The 27175-nt window shown below is 34.6% G+C and overlaps 1 protein-coding gene across 2 annotated transcripts in view; it reads right to left on the bottom strand.

Annotated features, from left to right (window-relative positions):
* Window positions 1-27175, bottom strand: part of TRHDE (thyrotropin releasing hormone degrading enzyme) — a 450763-nt gene that overhangs the window by 161661 nt on the left and 261927 nt on the right. For both annotated transcript variants that reach the window (XM_004602680.3, XM_055118082.1), the window contains exon 6: window positions 23385-23522. In XM_004602680.3, the coding sequence (XP_004602737.3) occupies window positions 23385-23522 (138 nt within the window). The remainder of the gene's footprint in view (window positions 1-23384; window positions 23523-27175) is intronic.

Below are 27175 nucleotides of genomic sequence, written 5' to 3'. Positions count from 1 at the left end.
CTAATAATCAAATTTTCAAACAAATGTTTACATGTTAGAAAATTATGCGGAAACTAGTCTATAAGAATAAGTTTTAGGAGGCTGGAGTCATGTCACAGTGGGTAGGGTGATGTAGTTGCACATGACAAGTTAGGGTTTCATTCCCGACATACCATATGATACCCCTCGCCTGGCCAGAGTCACCCCTGAGTTCAGGGTCAAAAGTAAGTCCTGAGCACCACCAGGTGAGGGTCCCAAAACAAAACCAAACAAAAAAACAAATTTTTGATTAATATTCATTTTCCAATTTCTATTTTCTAAATTTTATTACATACATTGATATATATGTATACAACATGCACTAGTGAATTTGTAATATTTATTTGACAAAGACAAACAGAAAAATGTAATGTTAATGAGAAAAAATTTCTTAAATGTCCCTTTTGTATATTCCTTCTCTCAACTTTTTTCCTGTAGTACCTTTTTCTCCCCATGTTTGTGGCACTTGGTTTATGATACTTATCATTAGAGTGTCTGGGGCTGGAGCGATAGCACAGCGGACAGAGCTTTTGCCTTGCACATGAACAACCCGGGTTTGATTCCTCCACCCCTTTCAGAGGGCCCGGCAAACTACCCAGAGTATATTGCCCGCACAGCAGAGCCTGGCAAGCTACCCTTGGTATATTCAATATGCCAAAAACAGTAGTCTCACAAAAACAGAGTCTCACAATGGAGGCGTTACTGGTGCCCGCTCGAGCAAATCGATGAGCAACTGGATGACAGTGATGGCAGTGATACAGTGATATAGAGTGTCCACTTACCCCCAACCACTGTTCCTATCCCATGGTCCTCTCCAATTAACAATCTATCCAATCCCCCACTACCCCATACATTAAATTTCGGTGAATCTCAGATTCTGTTGCCTTTGCCATTTGTTATGCCATTATTATTGTTTCTTTATATCCCATATAATAAGATCATTCTGTACCTGCCCATCTTCTTGCAAATCATGCCTAGCATTATACTTACTAGTTCCATTCACATAGCAATAAATTGCATAATTTCCTCTTTTCTTATAGCTTAGTAGTATTCCATTCTGTATTTTCTTTGTCCAGTCATGTATTCTTGGGAACTTTGCTTGTTTCAAGATCGTGGCTATTGTAAACAGTACTGCAATGAACCTAGGGCAAAATGTCTTCCTGAAATATATTAGAGCCTTTGGGTGGTAGATGCAAGCAAAAGGAATTCTCAGGCATATGGATACTCTTTCTTCAATTCTCGATAACTGTCCATATTGTTTTCCAAAGATGTCGATTCAGTCAACATTCCCACAGTGAATAAGGGTTACATCTTTCCCCCTATAGCCATGCCAATATTATGTTCCTCTTCATGTGTGCCAATCTCACTGGTGTGAATAGTACCTCATAGTTTTGCATGTCCCTGGTAAGCGATAGAAAACATTTTCTTCATATACTTAGTAGCCATCTGTACACCTTTGTAAAGGTAGTGTCTCATCTCTTCTCATTTTTAGTGGGAATTTTTTAAATTTTTTAAGTTTTACAAGTGTTTTACATATTTTTGATCTTAACCCTTTGTATATGGGTAATAGACAAACATTTTCTCCCAGTATGTGGGATGTTTTTTCATTCTAATAATTCATTGTAAAGGGAAGCTCTTCTTAATGTGTTTAATTTTGCTTCCATTTACCTATCCAAGGGCATTGAGTCAATAAAGATGATGCTAGACTCAATTTTATGAAAGATTCTAAGTTTTCCTCCATATGATATATGGACTCAGATCTGATATCAAGGTCCTTAAGCTACTCTGAATTGATTTCTGTAAAATATGAAGTGTCTGTGCCTCTTTTTTAAAGGTGACTGACCAACTTTCCCAAATCCATTTGTCGAAGAGGGTTTTCCTTGCTCCACTTCACACTCCTGGCTCCTTTGTCAGAGATTAGCTGACCTCAGCTCTCTGTACTCTCAATTCTCTCCCACTGTTCTGAGTGTCTGTGTTTATTCTAGTACTGCATTGTCTTGATTCTTAACATATTATTGTATAATTTAATGTTGGGAAAATTAAATTGTCCCATTTTCTTTTAGGAATGTTTTGTGTATTCAGGGAATTTTATGAACTCCATATGAAACTTTAATAACAGTATTTGGTCTATGTATTTTAAAATGTTATTGTTTATAGAAACAGCATTGAATCTGTAGTGCTTTGGAAAAGACTGCTATTTTGACCATATCCTTCCAATCCATGAACAGGGTGTTTCCATTTCCTTATGTCTGCTTGTATTTTGCTTTAGTAATGCTTCATGTCTTCTTTGTATGAATCCTTGACCTCTTTTGTTAATCTGGTTCCTGTATTGTCTTTGGAGAAACTTGGAAAGGGCCATCTACTGGTCTCCCTGTATTTCCAGCTACCTTGCCATGTTAAGTTCTTCAGGCCAGAAATGTGCAGGTGTCAACATCAAGTCTTTTCTAAGACTCTAACATAATTTTATCTGAGTTTTTTCCTAATTCAATATAAAAGTACTAAAACAATTCTTCTACAATGCTTATCATTCTTCAAGGCTGCTTTTTTAGGGCTGGAGAGATACTACAGTGGGGTAGGGGACTTGCTTGCTTTGTACCCACCCTTCTAGGTTTCATTCCCCATATAACTTTGCATGATCCACCAAACCCTGCAAAGGGTTGTTCCTGAGTGCAGAGCCAGGAATAGCCTTGAACACAGCCAGGTGTTATGCAGAAACTTAATACACACACATGTGCACGCACGCATGCACACACAATAGCACATTTTATATCTACTATCTGCATCTATTTTGACATAGTTGATATAGAGCATGTGCTTTAATAATAACAGAATATTCTTGTAAACTATTATATTACTTTGAAAATCTATAGATTAACAGATATTTTCCAAACAATAGGAATCAGGAGAGTATAATTTTTGTGAAAGCACCAGTAGTTTGCAATTTATATGACATATCTCTTAGGTAGGTAAATATTTTAATACATCAATGTATAAACTATGAGCTAAAAGAATAGAAGACAATAAGTATGCATAAAATGGACAAAGATTAAACCTTATAATTCCTCCTGTTTTACAGGAAACAACCAAAGTGTATTAATCAGGAAGAAAATAGTTGCATAAAATTAGATAATACAGGGACAAGGAATTGTACAGCTTCAGATTTAGGAAGCCAGCCCAGGTTCAATTCCTAGCGCTTGATGATCCATGGCACACCACTGGCTGCAAACCTAGAGATAAGCCAAATATGGCTAGTGTGGCCTGGCCCTCAGCATCACTGGGAGGCCCAAGTTTCCCAGGAGAACCACAGCAGCATTGCATTTTTCCAGCCCTTGAACTGCACTGATGACTCAGTTGAGAGAGAATCATTGGTGAGATTCCTGGGCGTCCTGAACACCACTTGGAAGTACCCCAAATAAAACAGGTAATACAGATTCATGGTTAATATTTATAGACTGTATACATTCGCTCTTTTCTCTTTCAATCCCCAAATTCCTCATCCCAGTAGTTTTTGTTGCTTTTGTTGCTCAAATGGGTGAGATAAACAATCTCACCCATTTGAGACTGTTTATTTAATAAACTGACAGGCATTAGATATTAAAAGTCCTTTGGATATTTATTTTACAGTAATAAAGGAAACTTCTCTAAATCCATATGCCCATCTGCAGATCTCTGTACTCAAGCTACATAACTATAGTTCTACTGAAAGTGACACTTGGGGAAGAATGAGGTATATTAGAGAATCATATTTTTGTGCAATATTCATCATGTTGATATAAGAAACAATTTCAATGAAATACAAAGAATTGGTTTTACAGTAATCGGAAATTATTTCTGCATAACTTTTAAAGATAATCTTGAATAATCTATGTCATAACACATTTAGATATTATAGTCATTTTATCAATATAAAATATCAATTACAGCTTAATAACTGAGCCAAAATTAGCTGGAATATTATACCATTTCTAAATGTAGCAGTATCTGACAAAAATAAGCAATTGTATGGATTGTTATTAAAAATTGAAAACAAATAAGTTATTTTAAAAAGTGGAAAAATAAACTAGTTTACTGAAAGCACAAAAAAATTCATGACCGTTTGCTCCTAAGTATTCTGCATATTTGAAAGTATTTCTGAGAATGTGCATGATAACCAACTGAAAAATATAATTTCATAAAATATTACATTAAACATGATTTGGAAATAAAGTGCTTAAAATGCTATAGGGAAAAATATCAGAACATCAGAAAAAAATCAAAGTTAAGATAAACTTTACAAATGAGATGTAACTATTTTATTTCAAAAAAGGCTACCCAAACATTTAATAATGTTCAAATATGAGACAGTTCCATATAAACATATGGGGTAGGTTGATTTTTAAGCTCTACTGGGAGTTAAGAAACAACCATATTGAAAACAAAATTGAGTGAAATAGGTATTTTTTTTTAAAAAAAGTGTTTAACTTTGAAAAAATATCTTTGGAACTAGTAATCAAAGAAATATATATATTGGTATTCAAAAGTTAACTGGAATGACTGTATTTTCTTTTCCTATTAAGGGTTAAGGAATGAACTGTTAGGAAGTAGAATAATTTCTGGAAATATCTGCTATAATCAACCAGTTCTGATTCTTGTCTAGCTCTTCTAAAGACTGAAACATCCTTTGATTTATTCATCCATCTAACCCAGCCTCTCCTTCTGCAGTTGCTATTCCAAAATCCTTCTTTATGATAGCTCACAGATATTTTTTAAGGATGAAGACAAGAACCTTAAGATCACCAACTTTACACACAAATACTGTCAATGTCACTGTCATCCCACTGCTCATTGATTTGTTCGAGCAGGCACCAGTAAGTCTCCATCGTGAGACTTGTTGTTACTGTTTTTGGCATATCAAACATGCCACAAGTAGCTTGCCAGGCTCTGCTATTCAGGCGAGATACTATCTCAGTAGCTTGCCGGGCTCTCCAAAAGGGGCAGAGGAATCAAACCCGGGTCAGCCGAGTGCAAGTTGAACTCCCTACCCACAGTGCTGTCACTCCAGCCCAACACACACACACATGAAAGCCAGAATATTTGTGTATAATATTATGATTATATATAATTTATCTATGAAAAGTAAATAAATACAAGTTAAATTTTTCTGATTCTGAGATGCATTGGATAGAATCTTACTTAACTCACCAGGTTAATTAATATTTAAATATTTCATTATGCCATAGTTACTTGAAATATTTGATATGTTCAGAAATTAGTTACCTTAGGAAATGAAAATAAGTGGGCTATTATCTAAGAATAATAAAATTCTCAGTTTAGGAGGAATAAGCTATCTAGAGATCAAAGTTATTTCATTTTTCATTTAAAAAGAGATTCTAAATGATCAAAACTTAGTTTTCTAGGGCTCTGAGTGATATTACAGCAGGTGTGGTGCTTGCCTTGCATAAGGCCAAATCTGGGTTTGATCCCTGGCATCCCATATGGTCTCTCAAGCTCATCAAAGGGATTCCTGAGCACAGAGCATGGAGTCATCCCCAAGCACTGATATGTGTGGCTCAAAAACAATCATACACAAAAAAATCTTTGTTTCCTAAAACACGTGTACATCCAAGTGCCTTTTTTCTAAGTGACTCTAAAGAAAATTTAGTCATAGCTTATTCAAAGGATATAATATATGATGCTATATATTATATGATGTCATATATTATATGAACATCAATTGCCTTATGGTTTAATTGGACAATAGTGGGTACATATTGGGTTGTATAAATCCATTCTTGGGGAGTCATTTTAGAAGAGGCCTCCCATGCAATATTAAGCAAACTCAAGACAAATTCAAGGCAAGAGTGCTTGAAACACAAAGGTCATTACTCAAGAATTGTAGGGATAGTTTCCGCATGAGCAAAATTCACTAGAGATGACCATAAATAACTATGTCCTTCATGGAGACTCAGGATTGCCTTTTTCCCTGTGAAACCCAGTATGCACAAGCTGCTCACTCATCCAGACAAAATGTTGTGAGGCCTCTTCTTATAGTGGAAGCTTTATTTAGCAGTTGTGCTAACATCTCATATGTTTGACACCACTGACAAGGACAAAAGCACCGTATATTTTTTCATTAAGCATCCATAGGAGTAACTCTTCAAGGATGGGCTCATGAAAGAGGTTGATGAGATTATTTACACAGATGGGCCATCATGGAGTTCAAGAACAATATTCTCAAACTACACTTCTCGGACAATGCCACTCAAACTTCACTTGTGCTTTAAAAACTAAATGTACCATTCAAGTAGATCCATAATAAATCAAGCATGCGTGATCAAAGAATACTAGCATAGCTAATATTTTAGTTGCTGCAATTAGTCCACTACAGAAATGAATCAATTGAAATCTGTATGTCATTTAATCCCTAAGGCATATGTTGAAAAGCCAAGAAAAACAGTGCACAGACTTAATCGCAAAATGACACTTTTTAATCTTCATTGTCAGATTCATTCATACACAATACAACCGATTTTCTGGAAGCTAAGGGAATTATTTTACTGTACCAATATTTGCAGAATAAGGGAAATAATTGCTTGAGTAAGGATTTCTCTATCTCGCTTTCTGCTATTCTGACTTCAGGGAAAGTTTACAAAGAGAATGAAATGCACAGATTAAAGTTTCATCAAACCACCTTCAGCTGGTCTCAAGAAAATAAATTAGCCTCCTTATATATTTCACTGAAAATGATTCTTTTTTTTCTTGTCTTTTGTCCAAGAATGTAGAAGTCATAACTTCAGTTAGTACGACTGTGGGAAGCAGAGTATAATGAGTTGCTGGTCAGTATTGAGCAATTGATGTCTAAAATCCAAGTGATAGGTAACAGTTCATAACTATCCTTGTTTATGAACACAAAATGACAGCTTTTGCCTCCAATTTTTGATTTTTGTTTTCAGATTGACAACACAGATGTATTATGCCCATAGGGAATCTTAAAACTCAGAAAACATATGATCCAGGAAAATAAAGCACCAAGTCATTTATTACAAAGCAAATTATTTTGAGCTAGATCATGGACACAAAGAATCAGCACATTTTCATACATTGGCAAGCAAATTATCTTGCGGGAGTTTATTCAGCAAGTCCATGTGAGAATTTATTGCTTAATATATTTTATATAAGAAACATTTCTATGTAACACTATTAAGTCAAATCAATAAAATGTGAAAATTCAATATCTGAGTAAAAAGGGAAATTAAAAAAAACTGGTTATCTACTTAAAAAGACTGAAACTAGAATAGTATCCTATGCCATATACAAAAATTAATTCAAAATTGATTAGAGAACTAAATGTAAGAATTGAAGATATAAATACATAGAGGAATCCACAGGCAAGATACTCCATAGTAAGCTTCACTGAGTTCATTGGGAGCTCAAGTCTAATAGCAAGAGAAACAAAAGCAAAATCAACAGCCAGTAAATATAAAATTAAAAAGCTTCTGCACAGGAAAAGAAAAATCAGTAGAATGAAAAGACACACTATAAAATGGGAAAAATATTTGCACAGCAAACATTTGACAAGACTTAATATCTGAAACACATAAAGAACTCATTAAACTCAACAAATAAATAGCCCATCAAAAATGGTTACAGGAGAGGAATATATGCTTCTAGATACAGATGGATATGAATAAATTGTCATCATTACTTTGAGCAGAGAAATTCAGATTAAAACTACAATGGACTATCACTTTACTTTTGTAAGAAAGGCACATGTCACAAAGACCACTCACATGTGAGGAAGAATATACAAAGAAACTCTTGAAGGTCATTGGCTGGGACAATAAATTGCTTCCGCTTTGGGAATTGCTTATGACGTTTTCTCAAGATGCCACAAAATAGATTTACCATACAACCCTGTAGTTACGCTTCTTGGATGTAAGTATAAATGCACTAATTTTAATGGTTATATGCACAGCAGTACTTACAGTAGCCAAGACAAGGAATAAACTGAAATGCCCACTGACAGAGAAGAGATCAAGAACCTAGGTATACATATACAAAAGAATACTACTCAGCTAAAAGAAAAGATGAAGTCTTGACATTTGTCATGATGAAATTGAAGGATGAATGCTAAACATAATAAGTCTAAAATAGAAGGAAAAATTGCAGAACAACTCATGGGTTATAAAGAAATAAAGTAATAGAGCAGGTAAAATTAGCTCCCAACTAACCCTTGAATTTGTTCCAGAACTGAGTTAGCCAAAGGAATATGGCCTAGAGGCATAAAGGGTAGGGTAGTTTAAAAGGTTTTTTAAGCATCACTTAATACTTACAGGAATTTTGGGTATAGTGTGATAATTTTACTCTAGAAGAGGTTAGTAAAAGAACCCCTAGGACATATACAATAATGCATTTAATGTGTCTCCAAAGCAAATAGACACCGTGTAATTCCACAGATGTCAGATCAGAAAAACCATCTTTGTAAGATAAAATTTTCTAAAACACATTCATTAAAATACAAAAATTCCTTTCTCCTAGAAGCCTGTAAGACAAATTTGATGACAAACTCTCCTTGCAAACATATACTTATTGATTCTAAAAGTATCTTCCAAAAACTCTAGCTTCCTGTACATGGAAAAAAAAAAAGTTCCCCTGTCTTTCTACTATTTCTTTCATCATCAACCTAAATAAGAGAGATTGAATGTTACCACTACCAGAAGCCTTAAAGAAATAAAGCACTTTGAGGCTTTGAGATTTTGCACCCCTTCATTTTAGAGTAATTAAAGGTCAATTCGGTTTTCTTATGGCTTAACACAGAGCAAAAAGAAGATGGAAAAAAATCAAGTTATTCATAATTATTCCTAAATCTTGTGCATGGGACAGGGAACTATCCCTTGTTGCTCAGCATCTTTTGGTACTATTCCAATAACAGCACCATGGTATCAATTGGCAGCAAGGTCAGTGAAAATAAACATTAAAATGTGATGAAAATAAAAATTAGTCCCAAAGCGGTAGGTAACAGTGTTTTCACAAACAAAATGAAAAACTGAAAAGATATAGCTCTTAAAGTAAACAAGAGTGGAATTAGAAACAAAAATGCCATAAAGATACAGACCAATGCCATAGAGCCTATCAGATTGCAGACTCTTTCTGTCAGAAGCATCACAAGATGCTGAGATGCAGGTGTGTGAATTCTACATGACCTTCAACTGGGAGGTAAGGAGTAAGTGCTCAAGTTCCTATGTTCTTTGTCAACTTGGTGTAGGAAGACACTACAACATGGGATTAATATCATGGAATGCTTTTGTAATTCAGTGCAAAAAAAAATACCCTTTACTGTGCCTGTTTTAAAAGAACTTTCTAAAAGGTAATATTAACAGTTAATTCTCTGCTCCATAGTAGAGTCATATTTACTTATTTTTCATGCTATATATTTAAAATTTAAGCAAAAAAAAATAAGTATCTCCAAATTCAGCATTGAAAATCTTACACAAGTCGATACTGAATTCTCATCACAATCCCTAAACCTCCAAGGACATGGAATCAATCATTGTTAAAACTCATAAAAATATTGCTTATTATATATATTGTATATCTAATAACTATATGATATTGCAATGGCATGTTGCTAAAGCTTTGGTTCTAAAAGAACTTTAATTCTACAACTAATTACAAAATTATGTGTCATAGAAGAGAAATAAGTGTCTACATTTTGTGAGAAATATGCTCTCTAAACCCTAAAAAAAAAAAAAATCCACAAAAATACCAAAAAAAAAATATATAGGGGCCTGAGAGAGGTACAAGAGTTTAGGCAGTGAACCTTGAATGCAGCTAACCATGGTTTGATTTCCAGCAACTCGTTTGGTGCTGGAACACCACTGGAAGTGATACCCAAGGAGAAAGGTAGGAGTAAGCCTTGAGCACTGCCAGGTGTGGCCCCAAACAACAACAAAAATGTACATGAAGAATTCAGAAGTGATCTGTCACTGTCACTGTCGTCCTGTTGTTCATCGATTTGTTCAAGCGGTCACCAGTAACGTTTCTCATTGTGAGACTTATCGTTACTGTTTTTGGCATATAGAATATGCCACAGGTAGATTGCCAGGTTCTGCCATGTGGCTTAGCATATGCAAGGCCCTGAGTCTGATCCCTGGGCACTGCCCCTCTAAGCACCACTACAGTGGCCTCCATGTAAAGAAAGAAATAAATCAAGAAATTATCGGTCTAATGAATTGACTAAAAGTCCAGGTAGAATTCCAGTTCGTGACTCCTGACTCCAATATTTACTAACTTTGTCCTGTTGGAAAAATTACTTCCTGATTTTCCTCATCTACAGTCTCACAATGGAGACGTTACTGATGCCCGCTCAAGCAAATCAATGAACAACGGGAAAGATAGTGCGACTACATGGGTATTGGAAAGAATATGTGGATTATTTAGTCACTATAATAGTTTTAGGTATTAGATAGCACTGGGACTTGGTTTTTCTTTAATGCATGCAACTAACCCCATTGCTCCAATTTAGTCACAAAGTTTCTGCTATGACTGATGCCCTTCCAGAAGGAAAATGATGTCACAATATATGTTTACTCATTTTATATTAAAACTGCAGGACTTAGAAACAGTTTGGGGAATATCTTAAGGAAACACAAGCATTTAGCTGCTTTATCATTTCTTTCCTTTAGTTTACAATCATTACCAGGGGAATACTTAGCCTAAATTCTCTTCTTTAGACCAGATTTTTTTTTTATCACAGTGAGATTATTGCATCCTACTCTAAAACTATAGTAAAGAGGCACCATACAACTGAGTTGTAACATTAGTTTACTTCTGAATGTGCTCCACATTATGAAAGCCTGACTACGCTTCTCAGAATGATCTAGACTAGTGTTTCTAAACCCTTTTCCCACTGTTTCTCTTCCAAAATTGTTTCTTTCCTGGACCCTCCCTGTTCTACCAGCTACTCATGAAGCCGCATTTATGAGACTTTTTACCTGTGCCCACACAAAATATGGTGAGGACCTAGGAGGGTTCCATATGAACCTTGTTCATGAAACGCTGATTTGGAACTACAAGGCTCTTTTGCAACCTAAGTACATCCCACCCTCAGTACACAATTGTTCTGTTCTTTGGTTGTTGAGAACAAAAGTAGAATCAGAAGCCAAGAACAAAAGAGGGCATAATAAGCATTGATGAGAAGGAAGAACTTAAAGTAATAATACTATGATCAATTAAAAAGAGATGCAAATTATTAGAGTCAATTATAACCTCTACTGTGAAACTAAATATCTATTTGACCTGATCAGGCAATTGGAGAACGCAATATCGAACTAAGTAGACTGAGTTGAAATCATGTTTCTTATCTTATGAGTTCTATAAATTTGGACCTGAAAATGTTAACATTCTAGGTTTCTAGTCTTATGTCATGATTAATTGGAAATTGGATGGTCAAACTCTGGTCAGAAATCAATAAATACTATATAATTTTAAAATTAATTTAATTTCCCTCCTCAATTTTATAAGATGATGATAAAAGAGAATAAAGATAATCAAGAAACATAACAAATATAATATGATATTCTGATGTCTAAATTTAATTACTTTAAGGAAATCTTAGCACAAACACAAAATTCTGCTTCTAAGAATGTCACAACTTAATGTAAGCTCTTTATTTCTGGAGACAATAATGTGTTGAAAAAACAAAGATGAAAAAAGTTTACAAAATCAATATCTTGAGTCTGTATTGCTAATTACTTAAGTATTTTCCTTTCTCTTCTAAGTCCTTTAACTTTTCTTGCAGATTTCTCATTTGTCTATGGTGCACTCTGGATAGTTTCTTTTGTTCTCTCTTCATGTTTATAATTTTCTCCTTAGTGCCCACTAACTAACCTATAAAAATCATTTACTACACATATTGCATTTTTTAAAAAAATATGTATATGAAAGCACCATGATTAATGAGATTAATCATAATACAACTGTTTCAGGCATATCAATCCCTCCTCCAGTGTGACCTACCATAGACTTCACTAATATCTATAATCATCTCCCCCTCAGACTCCCCCTTTTGCAGGCACAAAATAAACTTATTTCAGATAACTTGCTTCAAGAAAACTTAGAGGTACAACAAATTAAGTTATCAGAAAATAAATCAATAAAAGTCAATTTATTTCCTTTGTATTAACCTATTTAAAGAAATTAAGATCATTTAATACAACACAATGCCTACTGTGTTTTTAAATGCAGCTATTGCATTTTCATATTTATATATATTCCTTTATTTTTTCTTAGTATTTGTTCGAATTTTGTTTATACTCCTCATTTTATTTCCTCTATTTTATTGCACTACTATTATCTACTAACATGTCAATATTTTAATTCTACACATGAATGATTCTGGTCTCAATTGTTTCAATTATATTCATGGAACATAGTTTTCACTGGGTGATTCAAGAATTTTTTTTAGTGAAGCAAGACAGATTTTTAACTGAATGGAATTCACTTAAAAAGATATGTGGGGAAAGAATGAGAAGAATGTGTTCAAAAAAGAGTATCAGCTTCTCTAGAGTGCCAGAAATTGAGGAGAAAATTACGTGATTAAGTTGAACATGAACTTAGAAAGCAACTAATTCAAAGTTTTTGACTCTGACTTTTTCCCCCACAGGGGAATCTTTTGAGCTGTGATATGAAGGTGCAGATTTCCATGAAGGATATGTTTTAGTTTTTGTTGGGATCTAGAGTCACCTCTAATCTAGGACCAAACATCCTAAATTAAAATATTAAAATAAACTTGGCTTCAAGTTTTTGGAGTTCCAAGGTAGTTTTTCATTTGAACTGTACCTCCAAGCAAGGGCTTCTTGTAGTTGCCAATTTTTAGAGGAAATTTTCTTTTTTTTTCTCCACTTGCTGTCAACTGTTAGGAACAATTTCTTTCTGGTCCCTTGAGATAGGAGATAGTTTTATTTCTAGTTTATCTTGGTGCTACAGATACAGCTCCTTAAGGTCCTGGCTTTCTGGGAGGCCTCCCATTAAACTTTTCACCTTTGGCCTTGTCCTCTCTTTCCTTCTCAGAGAAACTGAAAATTGTGCTCAATTTCTCCTTATTTAGAGAATGCCCTCAAGACAAAAGTAAGTTCCAGTATTTTTATTTTAATCTCTATGCTTTTTAAAGGGAAGGATATGTTGTATGAAATCACAGTCAAAATTTGGGATTCTGATATAGAGAGGACTAAAAAGAGAATCTAAAAGAAAATCTATTTTTAAAAAGTAAAAAAGTCAAAAACTTGATTCAGTACTACCAGAAAGTATACAACAGCATGAATAATGAAGGCTATAGAGAATGTGTAGTCTTTAAATAATTTTCTCAGTAGGTCATCAAATGACCCTGTCAGTCTCTTCTGAAAAAGAAAGACTATGAAAATAATCTGACAGTCTAAGAAAAATTGTCATTACTTCAAGGAAAATGACATATTTACCTTAAAAACATCCATATGTTCTAAGCAGAAAGGACTGTCTTCCTGTGTGTTTTTAAGTAGATTTGAATATATCTTCTATTGGAACATAGTTTGAACTACTTAAAACCTATATATAGTTTTAACTATCTTGACACCAAACATTAGCCAAGCGGCACAAATGCTAACCGACTTCGACCATGAGTGCGGAAAGGTCATATTGCAGCAGAATCTCAACAAGACGATGTTCATGAAAAACAAACTGGTCCCTGAAGCTCCCATTGCCCTCAATGGAACGAACATCTCCGAATGCAGCAGCTATGTGTACCTGGGTTGAGAAATCAATATGAGGAATGACTTGGTGCTAGAACTGCGCAGGAGGAAGAAAGCAGCATGGAACGCATTCAAGAGCATCGAAGAATTGGTTAAGAGAACGAAGAACCTTCGATTCCAGGCATATCTTTTCGATCCCACCATTCTTCCTGCACTAACATAAGCCTCAGAGACCTGAGCCCTACGCAAACAGGATGAGGATGCTATTAGGGTACCCCAAAGAGGAATCGAAAGAGCTATGTTGGGGCTGGGGCTGGAGGAATAGCACAGCAGGTAGGGCGTTTGCCTTGCACGCAGCTGACCCGGGTTTGAATCCCAGCATCCCACATGGTCCCCTGAGCATCGCCAGGGGTGATTCCTGAGTACAGAGCCAGGAGTAACCCCTGTGCATCACCAGGTGTGACCCAAAAAGAAAAAAAAAGAAAGAAAGAGCTATGCTGGGAATATCATGTCTCACTCAAGTGAGAGAAGGAATCCGGAGTTCTGAACTCCATTGACGGTCAAGAATCAGAGATGCTGTCTCGTTTGCCAAGGCATCAAAAATCAGATGGGCCGGTCATGGAATGCGATTCAGAGAGGACCGCTGGACTAGGGCTGTTACCGACTGGATTCCACGGAACGTCAGAAGACCTCGTGGCCGCCCACCAACTAGATGGTCAGATTTCTTTGTCAAATCCCTGAATGAATGATTCGAGGCTTTTCCTGTTCCTGGAGCAAGCAGATATCATTGGGCTGCACTAGCACACAACAGGGACAAATGGAGATGTTACTGGTGCCCGCTCGAGCAAATCTAAGATCAATGGGACTACAAGTGATACAAGTGATCTTGATTGTGAATTGTTTAATATCTGGTAGATAATAATTTTTATTATTAAAAAAGTTATGTGGGTTCATAGAAAAAGAAAATAGCAATAACAGGAGTCACTATTGGTAAAGCAATTGAGGATAACTCTTTTGTACTTTTTATATACCACTGGTAACATATGGGGCTTCTAAAATTCTTTTTCATCACACCAATATGTAAATTGGGCTGTTTATAAATGATTAGAGATCATGTTGAATAAAAATATAGATCCATTTATTTCAAAAATATAATCCATTCACAAGCAATTTATAGGAAAAGGCAATACAGTCTGTTTACTATCTCTTATTTGAGATAGTAAACAAAAAATGTTAAATTGTGAACATTTTTACACATTTTTCCCAAAAGTTCATTTTCATAAAAAGGAAATTTATTCCTGTTATTTTTCCTTATATACCTCTTATCTGCCAAAATGTCAATCTTTAACTCAGTTATGACTTTATCCTTAAAAAGTCTCATTTTTTAACTGCAGTTGTGCATTTTAATTTTTTTTGCATAGAATCCTATTACTTTGAATAATATATTAAGAACATTGCAATTTCTATGAAAATTTACAAAGATACATTCCAAAAGTAGATGATTCTCCCACAGCCTCCACCTTGTTATGTTGATATAGCCAAAGGGGAGGTACATAGCATCAGGTGTGTTCGATGGTATTTTCTGCTTGTTCAACTCAAGTAAGTTATATCTAGGGGGGTGGAGCTAAGAGATACTTTTTCTGAAAACAAGACAATAGACCAAATAGCTTTGGAAATCTGTTTTTAGAAATATATGTTGCTACTAATTATTTTTATTTTCATTTGCTATATCTACCTGAACATTCTGCATAAAATAATTTGAGGTTCACAGGTTTTCTGACTAAACTCATCTTGGTATTAAGACAAACCCCATTCCTTTCTGAGATGTACTATAACTATCTCTTAGCCTAATGAAGTTAAAATTATGTATAGTTGCAGAGTGAACTATTTATATGAATGAAATTCACTTCACATATTAGCATTTATACTAAATGACATGGCACTTTTCATTCTTAATCTTTGTCAACTGGTGGAGTCTGGCATGAGTTAACCATTATAAAATTCATTAGAATTAGGGAATCTTCACAAGCAAATTATTATGAACAACTGTAGCTATGAAAAAATTCCAGAAGATGTAGAGAAAGAATCCAAGCATAGCCAAGTCATGAAAGTTAAGATTTACATAAACCTGGTTCTTAAGCTTCTTATAAAGGGTCATTACCAATCTGCCTTTCACAGAAAGAGAAGATAGGAAAAGTCAGGAAAAAAATAGCAACTTCTTGAATATTTCTAAGTAAAAAATAAACTGCTAAAAATAATAGAATAAAAAAATATATTATTAAAAAAAGACTTTCAATAATAATTCATTTAGTGGAATTAATTCATTTCTTACACTGTTGTAAAAATAGGTTGCTATCTATTTTTAATACTTTTTTTACATTTTTATGAAGTAAATCAAAAGTAAAACTTATTGGGATATAAAAGTGGCTATAAAGAAAAAAAACAAGCAATGTTAAGTATTAAAACTGAAGCAAAGGAAAAAAAGCATTCAAATGATGAAGAATCAAACACATGTTCAAAAGAAAATGTGCCTCCGTCTACAAAATGCACAAATTAATAATTTACCAGTAAGTGCTAAAGGCATTTGTCACAGAAATGCCAATAACATCATCTCTTTAAACCATGTACATTTTCTTTACAGGGCAAAAAGACATTTCCTTTACATGATGTCTTAAAAATTACTTCTGCCTTATCATAATAATGGTAATCCAAGTCAAAGGCAAATATGAGACCCATTTATAATAAAGAGAAAGACACACCGGAATATAGTCTACTACAGGGTCACAGTGATAGTGCATCAGATGGATCTTGCCTTGCAAGAAGCCAATACATATTTGATCCCCAGAACCTTGTATGTTCCCCAAAGCCCAGCAGGAGTGATCCCTGAGTGCAGAGTCAGGGGCAAACTGTAAGCACTACTGTGCAATATAGATATATTTATCACTATCACTATCATCACTGTCATCCCATTGCTCATCAGTTTTGCTCAAGCGGGCACCAGTATGTCTTTATTGTGGAGACTTGTTGTTACTGTTTTTGGCATATCGAATACACCAAGGGGAGCTTGCCAGTCTCCGCTGGGCGGGCGAGATACTCTCGGTGGCTCGCCATGCTCCCCAAGAGGGGTGGAGGAATCAAACCTGGGTTGGCAGTGTGCACGGCAAATGCCCTACCCACTGTGCTATCACTCCAGCCCACATACATTTATAAATATATATTTAATTTTATTATATATTATGTTATATATTATATATTTATATAGATAATATAAATTAAACAAAATATACATTTTATTTTTTGGTTTTAGGCCATGCCTGTTTGTTCTCAGGAAACAGTTTTCATGGTTCTCTGAGGAATCTTGTGCAGTTCTGGTGCTGGAACATAGGTTAGCCCAATGCAAGGCAGGTGTCTCATTGGCTGGACTGCCTCTCAGGTCCCCTTTAGTTTATTTTTTTTAAGTATTGAAGAATAAAGATAGTATAACCATCCATATTTAATACTGAAATTTCATAGTCTTTTAATTCAATAAATTCTCAGATGAATTAAAGTTTCTTTCTATAATTTAAATTCATATTTCTTACTCTGATCTTGATTCTGACAGAGCAGTGGCGAGCAGCATTCTTATAATGATTACTTATATGTTGCAGCCAACTTTGTTTTGTTTTTAGCCATACAGAGTCGTGCTCAGGGTCTACTCCTGGCTCTGAGCTCAGGGATTACCCGTGCTGGGGCTTGGGGACCATAGGTGACAACCAGAGTTAACCATGTACAAGGCGATATTGCTCCACCCCAAAGTTCTCTTAACTTTTTTCCTGATAAGATTTTCTCAAGTTGCTTCTAAATCTGTTGATCTCCTTCTCTCACACATACACTCACTCTCTCTCTCCATTTTTTCTTATCCTCTTAAGCTGGTGACATTTCCTTTAGGTGCGGTTCAAAATCAGTAATTATTACTTGCCAGCTTTTAGAACTCTCTTTTTCATTTATATTATGACAAATTACTTATTTTTAAAGTGCACTTTTAAATTAAAATATTAACTTTACAATATGTCAAAAATATTATCTAAATTATATTTTCTATTGAAATGCTGGCATAATTTTTTAGGCAATTTGTTGAAGAAAGTGTCCTAATAGAATTGAATGAACTGAGAGAAATTGTGAGATGTTAATCCCAGTTCTGATGCCTAAGAGCCATCCTTGTGCTCCCTGACTTCTGTTTACTCTTTTGAAAATTGGAGACCAACTTAACCACTCTACAGGTCTGGGACATACTGAGGCAACTAAGTGAATCCCCAATGACAAAACACACCCTCCAAAATCACTCTGATACCGCGCGACATTTTATCTCTTCATTCTCATCAGTGGAAAACTTATTATCAAATATTTCCCTGTTAATAGAGCTGTATTCTTAGGGGATAAATTCCAACAAAAATAGTGAGTCTGTTTTGAAACTCTAACAACAATAGTGAGTTATGTGTTGAAATCTGGAATGTAATCAAGGTAAAGAGAAAAGGAAGTGAAATTATCACTCACGTACGGGGTGGGTTGGGGGATGAGGGGTGGGATGTATACTGGTTTTTTTTTGTTTGTTTGTTTTGTTTTTGCTTTTGTTTTTGTTTTTATTGGTGGTGGAATATGGGCACTGGTGAAGGGATGGGTGTTTGAGCATTGTGTAACTGAGATATAAGCCTGAGAACTTTGTAACTTTCCACTTGGTGATTCAATAAAATAAATTTTTTAAAAAATCACTCTGATACCATTCTTCCTACGAGTAGTGTTATTGTCATCAGACAAGTAACCCTTGTTCAAATCATTTACAGAAAAAAAAAACACAAGAGTTACAATAAGGTACTACACAGCTAAAGCATGATAAAATAGGTACAAATGTGTCAAAACCAGAAAATAGTAACCAATTATATTCATTGGGCTCTGTATGCAATTGATTGAACAGAGAAAACAAAGGCTAAGGAAGATCTTTTTAGAAGAATGAGAGCTGGAAGGATTTGCAAGACAGAAAGTTGGTTGATAGTGCCTGAGATCAGACAGTGCAGAGACAGCAAGAGGAGAGCTGAACTAACAGATAAAGGTCCCATGAGGTCCAGGGCTGAGAGGTCAGGCCACAAGTGACAGAATCCATTAGAAAACAGAATGATCCAGCAACACAATCTTCCTTCACCCCTCGGCAATCCATATGAAATTACATCTGCAACTCTTTAATCCTATTTCAAGTGCCAACTCTTTTCCCTAATTCTTATAAACAGATGGGATCTTTTCTGCTGAAACACCATAATGTTTTGCTTGTATTGTTTTTCTGACATTTCATTCATCTCAACAAATACTGACTGAGGACCTACTATATGCAGTCAGTAACAATGAGTACTAGAAAACAGAAAAAAAAGACAGTTATGCATGTCTCCCTTTATAAAGTTATGTTCAACAGAAGAAAGCAGGGATCCAGATGCAAAATTGAATAAATTATATAGTAGGTGAGAATACTTTATATACCATGGGACCAAACAATAAAACTGGATCTAAATAAGGAAAATGTGTTAAGAGTGAAGATACAAATTAACATTTTTAACTTGGTGGCTTCTTTGAGATAGTGACAAGTAAAATCTTAAAGGGAACAAGTGAAAATCTTGAAGATATGTGGGATATCATTTCCTACAGAAGGAACAGCAGCTTCAACAGTCCTAGTATTGAAGGTATTTTACTTGGAATTTTAGTGACAAATTCTCTGACTTGGGGAAGTCAGAGAATTTGTAGAGAAAATTGTAGAGAAAAATTACTATAAATGAAGGTATAGTAATAAGAGGAGAGCCCAAGGGGTAGAAAATAAAATAGAGGTTAGGGGACAAATGGAGAGAGATCAAATCCAATATAACTGGTCATTATGAAGACTTTATCTTTTATTCTCATTTGGGAGGAGTCATTGTAGCATTTCTCCCTTAGGTTTGAAAAATTATCACTCTGAGTGCTTGGTTAAAAGTATACCATAGCAAGGTTGGACGACAACATTTGGAGACTATTGCGGTAATTCAGATCCACCTGAAAACATTATTGATAAACAGAAGATGTCACATTATACAATAATTGGATAGAATAAATAAGATTTCTTGAGAAGTAGAATAAAAGAGATGAAAAGTTACCTGAAAACTGCATTGCAAACTGAGATGGATCATATTAGAACAAGTCTTGATATTATTTAGAAAAAAAATTTTTAGATAAGACCCCTGAATTTAAATCTAGGTATATTTGACTCAAAGATCCTGGATTGTTCACTTATTAAAAGTCATATCTTGTGGAAATCACTTGATTTCTTACATCTGTTTCCTCATCAGTTGATTGAGTTTTGAAAATGCCAACATTCCACATTTTCTCTCAGGAGTAAGGGGGTTGATACATGCAAAGAATTCCATGACATTATGTGCATATATTAAGTGCTCATTAAATGATATGTGTTTTACTGTGTTCTTACCATACCTGTTTTCATGTCATAGGTTTTATATCTAATACTGAGGTACATTCTTGAATAAAGGTACCACCTTTTAAATCTCTTCAAAGATGACCTATTCTTTATATAGAGTTCTAGATGCTCTTCTTGAACATTGCTAGACGTAGGGCTTTGGATAGAGACCTTAATATCACAAAGAACAAGAGAGAAGTGACTAACTGATCTTTCATACTTCTTTATAAGGATGATAGGAAATAAATGTGTTTTCTTCTTTGTCACTCTCCCCCATTTTTAAATATGTTCACTGTGACCTATATAGATTTTTCTGACTTTGCCAATTCTTTCCATTTGTTTGATGCATTTTCCTTTGTTCTCTAAAATATATATGTCTTGATGTAACAATTGTTGAAAAATGTTCTTGTTTTTTAATAAATTTCTTTAAATTGGATCGAGTAAGTTTGAAATCTGTTCCTCCAAAATTTGTAGCTATCTTCTGCCACTTGGCATCATATGTAAATTTAATGAGCATTTGCTAACTTTCATCATCCAGGTCATTGGGTCATTGATTCTTATTTCCCTTTGTGCTTTTAGAGTAAAGAGACTCTCTCAATCCATCTTTTCTAGTCCTTTTATCAATGACAGTATTTTCCTGTTTCCATTGCACTTTTAGGATAAAAGCATCTTCCTTTTCAATCTAGTATTAAAATGGAAAACATGTTATTTCACTGTATCTTTTTTTTTTAGCAGACTAGTTCTTACTTTTTTCTTCCCATTTGGAAAATATGTATGTAATTTTAAGACTTTTATATTTTTCATTCAATACTGGCCTCAAGACTACTCATATTATATAGCAGTTTTTATTAAAAAAAAATCCTCAGCTCTTAAATACAAAAACCACACAAATTAGATCTCTTCCATTGCTTTCTAACCTTTATTTCTCTATAATTGGTATCACTGCAATTCACGTCTATGTAAAGTGCTAATGAAAATACTATTGAAGAAGAATAACAAAAGAACAGGAGTGCGATGATGAGAATAATTATTAAGGAAATTATTACAAGAAATGATAAGCCACTGAAGTACTAATGCAATGAGGGTTGACAGAGGTTAATATTTAGTAGCAGGTACACTCAGAGAGAAGACACAAAAGTGGCAAGATTATTTTTTTTTATTATTAAGAACTGCACACAAGATTACAAAAAAATAAATAAATAAATAAATCCTGCCTGCTTCATCTCTAGTCACTACAATCTTTATTGAAACGCCAGATCCATCACGGCATTTCTATCTCTACCACACTGACTGCAGGAATATTCTTCCTAGAAAACAATTTTAGTAGTATTACTTTTCTACTGGAAAATATCCGTTGGTTCCTCTTGAGCAACTGGATAAAGTTCAAATTTTTTTATAAATGATCCTCCAACTTCTTACTGCTTAAATCACACTTTTAATACACTCACTATTGTATAATCAGATTGGATTCCTTAGTGTTCTGGCAATCACCATTGTTTCCCTTTACTGGACTTCTTCTACAATATGATTTCTTTTTGCTTTTATATGACAACCCCCACACCCTTGTAATTCTTTTATATTAATTATATCATAAATCCTAAAATATTTCTCATCATCAATCTCTAGCACTAAGAACAAGGTCACTAGAATATAAGAGGTTAACAAATTGTTTCAGAATAAATATACAAATTTATCAAATGTGATAGTGGGTGCTGGAATACTGGTGTTGGAATTTGACTTTCTGAAAAATTTTGCCTTAAATTAAGCATGATTAAATGTCCTCATGTTTAACATGAGAATCATAATAATACCCGAGATAATAAGATGGTCATGAGAATTGAATGAAATGACATAGAGTTTGGTATGATACCTAGCACAGAGTAGCATTTTATGAATGATAATTATCTATATTTTGACTGAAAGATAACCTTTACTACATAAGTAGATTAAAAAAATCCTAAAATTTTGTGGAAACAAAAAAGAACTGAATTTCATAAGCAGTTTTGAGAAATAACAATGCTGGGGCATAATATTTTCTGATTATTACATAGCTAATCAAAAATAACATGGTACTACAAAATGGACACATTGAACCAATTAGATAACACACGAGATTCATAACATAATTTTTAATTTAGTTTAATCAAGTATTTTGACAGATTCAGTGGATGGGAAACTAGTCTATCCCTTCAGTCACTGGTGATGAGAAGATGGACTATCTACATGCTAAAGAATGGAACTACCTTTTCTTACACCATACACACTCAAAAATATATAAAATAAATTAAAACTTAAACATGATATATTAAACTCTAAAACTTTCTGGATAAATCATAGGCAAAAAATTTCTTAACTTTTGTCTTAGCAATAATTTTTTGGTTAAGACAATAAAACTTAAGTAAAAAGACTCAAATAAGCTAACAGATAAATACTAAATCAAAGAGTGTCTATCAAATAAAACAATCAATAAATTGAAGAAGAACTTTTGCACTTTTAGAATAAAATATTTTAAGTGATCTATCTGGTAATGGGTTAATGTTCAAAATATATAAGGAACTCATGAACCCATTAGGTGTGATCCCTGAATTCACAATCAAAAAAGGACCTGAGCACCATTTCCCCCACCCCCACTCAAAAGGAAGTATAGAGAAATAATGAAAAATCCTAGTCCAAGCAACAAGAAAAAAAGTTTTCATTCATTTATTTTGTTTATTTCTATATCTAACCATTGGTTCAAAGTCTTTTCTATTTAAAGTCTAGCATTTTTCATTTATTATTCTCATTATCCTGGAAATACAAATTTCCAAATTTCCCTTAACTAATATTTGTATCATCCAATTAAAATGAACACATAAGGAGCTTGTGATGATGAAAATAATTTGTCACTACTTTTGTCACTGTCACTGGTCAGCTCTCTTACCAGTATTAATCAAAACCAACATTTACACAATACCATTTGTATATCAATTTCATGTCTCCAAAAACCTATTCATTAGTACTTGCAATATTTTATGTAATATTTGGCAAACATTAATCCCATTTTAGTGGTAAAGCTCTAACTCATAAAATGAATTGTATGAACCTTTCCAATACACTTTTATGTGCCAAGATGAAGAGAATATAACTTGCATGAAATAGTTTGGCTACCCCAGGCTAGTGAAATATCCTATTAGCACTTGAGTCTTATCTATTCCCACCTTTTTATATGCGATCCAGTCAAACACCCTGTCAATATCTGTTGCCCGTAGCACTTCCTGCGATACTGGATGGGAACTGGCCAAGCCATCAAGTAGCATCACTTCATGCAGAACATCCGTCAGAAATCTCTGTTTTTCCTGAAATAAAGTAGATAGGCAATATCAAATGTAATTCATGATTATGACAGAGTGTTATAGGAAAAAATAGTATGTGTGTAAAGAAATTGATGATGTTCCTTAGCCTATGTAAGGTTGGACAACACAAAACCCAGTAAATAAAATGCCCCTTAAGTTTCTCTGAACTTATAGTGGTGGATTTGAGCACAACATGAAACAAAGTCAATGGATTACAATGCATAGCGGATAATAGATAAAACAGTGGACTCTGTGCTTTAACACTGGCTAAGGTGAATTTGGGCAGTGGGCACATAAATAAAATTGACTGACTTATTTGTGCATTTTGCAGGACCAACACTACAACTAACCTTTTCTGTTAGTTCAGTATAAGAACACTAACTATATTTCAAAGTTCCAATGCTTTCTTGCTATTTAAGCCATTTATTTCCAGCACCATTTTAGTAGATCATTTTCTCTCTTTGACCTTCCTTCCCTTTTCATCCCTGCTCTTTATACATACATGCATATGTACAGATATCTATGAATTTAAATAATGAACATAAAATGGTCATCAATAGGCAATCCATTTTCATAATGTAATAAAAGGGGGGAAGAAAAAAGAAGCTGCATCAGATAACAATGGCTAAATAGCCTTATTTGTAACCTGAGAGGTATCATTACAGAGATTAAAGACTACAGTGCATAAATTTCTCTAGCTAATTCTGTACTCATTCCTGGAGTCTTCTAGTTTTAAGCCATCAGGTAAACAAATTGCTATTTCTAAGTGAATCATAATTTCCAACTGAGAACACACACACCATCTTGATTTTCAAAATAAAAATAAAGAATATTAAGGGTGTGCTACTTTAAATATGACTTCAAAGTAAGATATTTGTTTAGCATCACTTGCTGATTCAGTATATTAATCAATTATTTAATCAACTATCCAATTACATATTGTAATGTTTATTTTCTTAGAGCAGATTTTATAGTTCTGGACTAATAATTTCTTCTGTCCATCCTTTGTCCAAGAGTTTCACTGCAATGATTTGTAACACATTAAACGGATGATTTTCTCTGGTTATGTAGAAAAGTGTGGGTCTGTACTGTGCAGAGAGAAAACCAATCTTTCTTTCTTTTTATTTTTATTATTTTTTTTCTAACGGCAGAGCCTGGCAAGCTCCCTGTGGCGTATTTGATATGCCAAATAGAGTAACAATAACAGGACTCATTCCTCTGACCCTGAAAGAGCCTCCAACTGTTGGGAAAGATGAGTAAGGAGAAGCTGCTAAAATCTCAGGGCTGGGACGAATTGAGACATTACTGGCACTGGCACCGGCTCAAGTAAATCGATGAACAACAGGATGACAGTGATACAGTGACAGTGATAAGAGGATAATGCATTAATGGTTAAGTCAAAAATCTCTGCATCCCAGAGAAATACTTTAGTCCCTAAGTTGTTACAGATAATTATCAAAGTTCCACTAAACAAGGGACAAATATGACATAAATGAATATAATGTCTCTTTTCAAATTAAGTTTTGAAGTTAAAGCAAATAAAGAATAGTGGATTTGGACACATGATTTTAATTTTTAACAAAAATATTTGTGTTCACATGGTTTATTTCAAGTCTTCTAAATATCAGAGAACAGAACTCACACAAATAGTAGATTTAAATGCTAGAGAAAATAACATGGGGTTGGAGCGATAGTACAGGGGATAGAGTGTTTACCTTGCATACAGTCAACCCGGATTTGATTCCCAGAATCCTATATGGTCCCCTGAACACCGCCAGGAGTAATTCCTGAATGCAAAGCCAGGAATAACCCCTGTGCATCGTGAGTGACCCAAAAAAGCAAATAAAAAAAAAAGAAGAAGGCAATTGAAAAGTAGAAATTGCTTTGTTTTAAATACACCCAGTGCTTTAAACAGGGGTTAACCCTGGCTCTGAACTCAGGAATTACTCCTGGTAGTGCTGGGGAAACTAAAAGAAATGCTGAGGATTGAAACCAGGCTAGCCACGTGCAAAAAAAAAAGTACCTCCTGTACTATGGCTCTGGTCCCCCACGATAAAAATTTAATCTTACTTCTAAGTAGATAATCAATACTGTAACACATTCATTTTTAATGTGTACATTAAATTTATTTGATATTAGAATTAGAAGAGTTATAAAATATATAATTATACTTTAACTTGACCAATGAACACATTTTGTATGGGGATCACTTGAAGATATAATTTCTATTCTGAAGAGAAACATTCAATAGCTTAACTAATGGCTACTTTGGTTTGTCACTCAAGTATCTGACAAAAGTTATATAGAGTAAATGAACTTAGAATGATGCTTTATTTGAATACTATTTTGTAAATATATAACAACAATAAATAGTCATCGACATAATATTTAGAAAACATTCTTTGGTTAGCCAGATATCTGGGATCTAGCAAAAGAAATTGCAAATATAAAATCTGAGATGAATTACTAGAAAATGACTTTCTTTTTTTTTCTTATTTTTTTTCTTTTTGGGTCATACCCGGCAATGCACAGGGGTCATTCCTGGCTCATGCACTCAGGAATTACCCCTGGCGGTGCTCAGGGGACCATATGGGATGCTGGGATTCGAACCCGGGTCGGCCGCATGCAAGGCAAACACCCTACCCACAGTGCTATCACTCCAGCCCCGAAGATGACTTTCTTAAAGAAAAATAATTTGTTGTATAATGGCAAACATTTGACCTTGGATTAGGAAACTTATTGCCAAATCAAGTTGGGAGGGGTGGTAAAAATGAATACTAATGAGGGGTGACAAAGAGACAGGGGTCAAGGGAAGAGGGCACTTTGGTGGGGTTCTGGTTACTTTGCACACTGATACTATAAACTTTAACACTATTGTGTTAACACACTCTTACCCTATAATAAAGTTAGAAAAGTAAATATAGACTTTACTTGACATACTGCTTGGTGTTTTGAGTGAAACAACTGCATCGTTCAAAAAGTAGAACAACACAGAATAATAGCCAACCCAATCCAAGAAAACTACAGAGCGCTTCCAGATTTTGAAGGGTGCTCATTTTTTCATAAGAAACTAGAGCATTCTAAGGCAAGAAATGATCTTAGGATGACAGTCCCTGACTGTAACAACAAGGCTAACTTACTTTTTATTTTATTGAGTCACTGTAGATTACAAAGTTATTCACAATTGGATTCTGGGCGTACAATGTTCGGACCCTGATTCCTTTACCAGTGTCCACTTCTTTCCACTAACGTGGGGTTTCCTCCAGGCCTCTATGACAGGCATTTCTTTTGGCAAATAATTTTGGCGTTGTGATTTACAGTAGTACTTGTACTGATGGGCTGGAGTGATAGCACAGTGATAGGGTGTTCACCTTTCATGCGGCCGACCTGTGTTTGATTCCTCTGCCCCTCTCGAAGAGCCCGGCAAGCTACCGAGAGTATCGAGCCCGCACGGCAGAACCTGGCAGGCTACCCGTGGCATACTGGATATGCCAAAAACAGTAACAATAAGTCCCACCATGAGAGATGTTACTGGTGCCCACTCAAACAAATCGATGGGCAACAGGACGACAGTGACAGTGACTGGTACTGATAAAGTCTCATGCATTACACTTTACTGCTTTCCAGAACCTTTCCCCCTCCCATTCCCTCCACCA

The sequence above is a fragment of the Sorex araneus genome, chromosome 10 (assembly GCF_027595985.1).
Source record: "Sorex araneus isolate mSorAra2 chromosome 10, mSorAra2.pri, whole genome shotgun sequence".
In the NCBI taxonomy this organism is placed as follows: domain Eukaryota; kingdom Metazoa; phylum Chordata; class Mammalia; order Eulipotyphla; family Soricidae; genus Sorex; species Sorex araneus.
The sequence above is the reverse complement of the archived record's forward strand: the minus strand, read 5'-3'. Positions and strand labels throughout refer to the sequence as shown.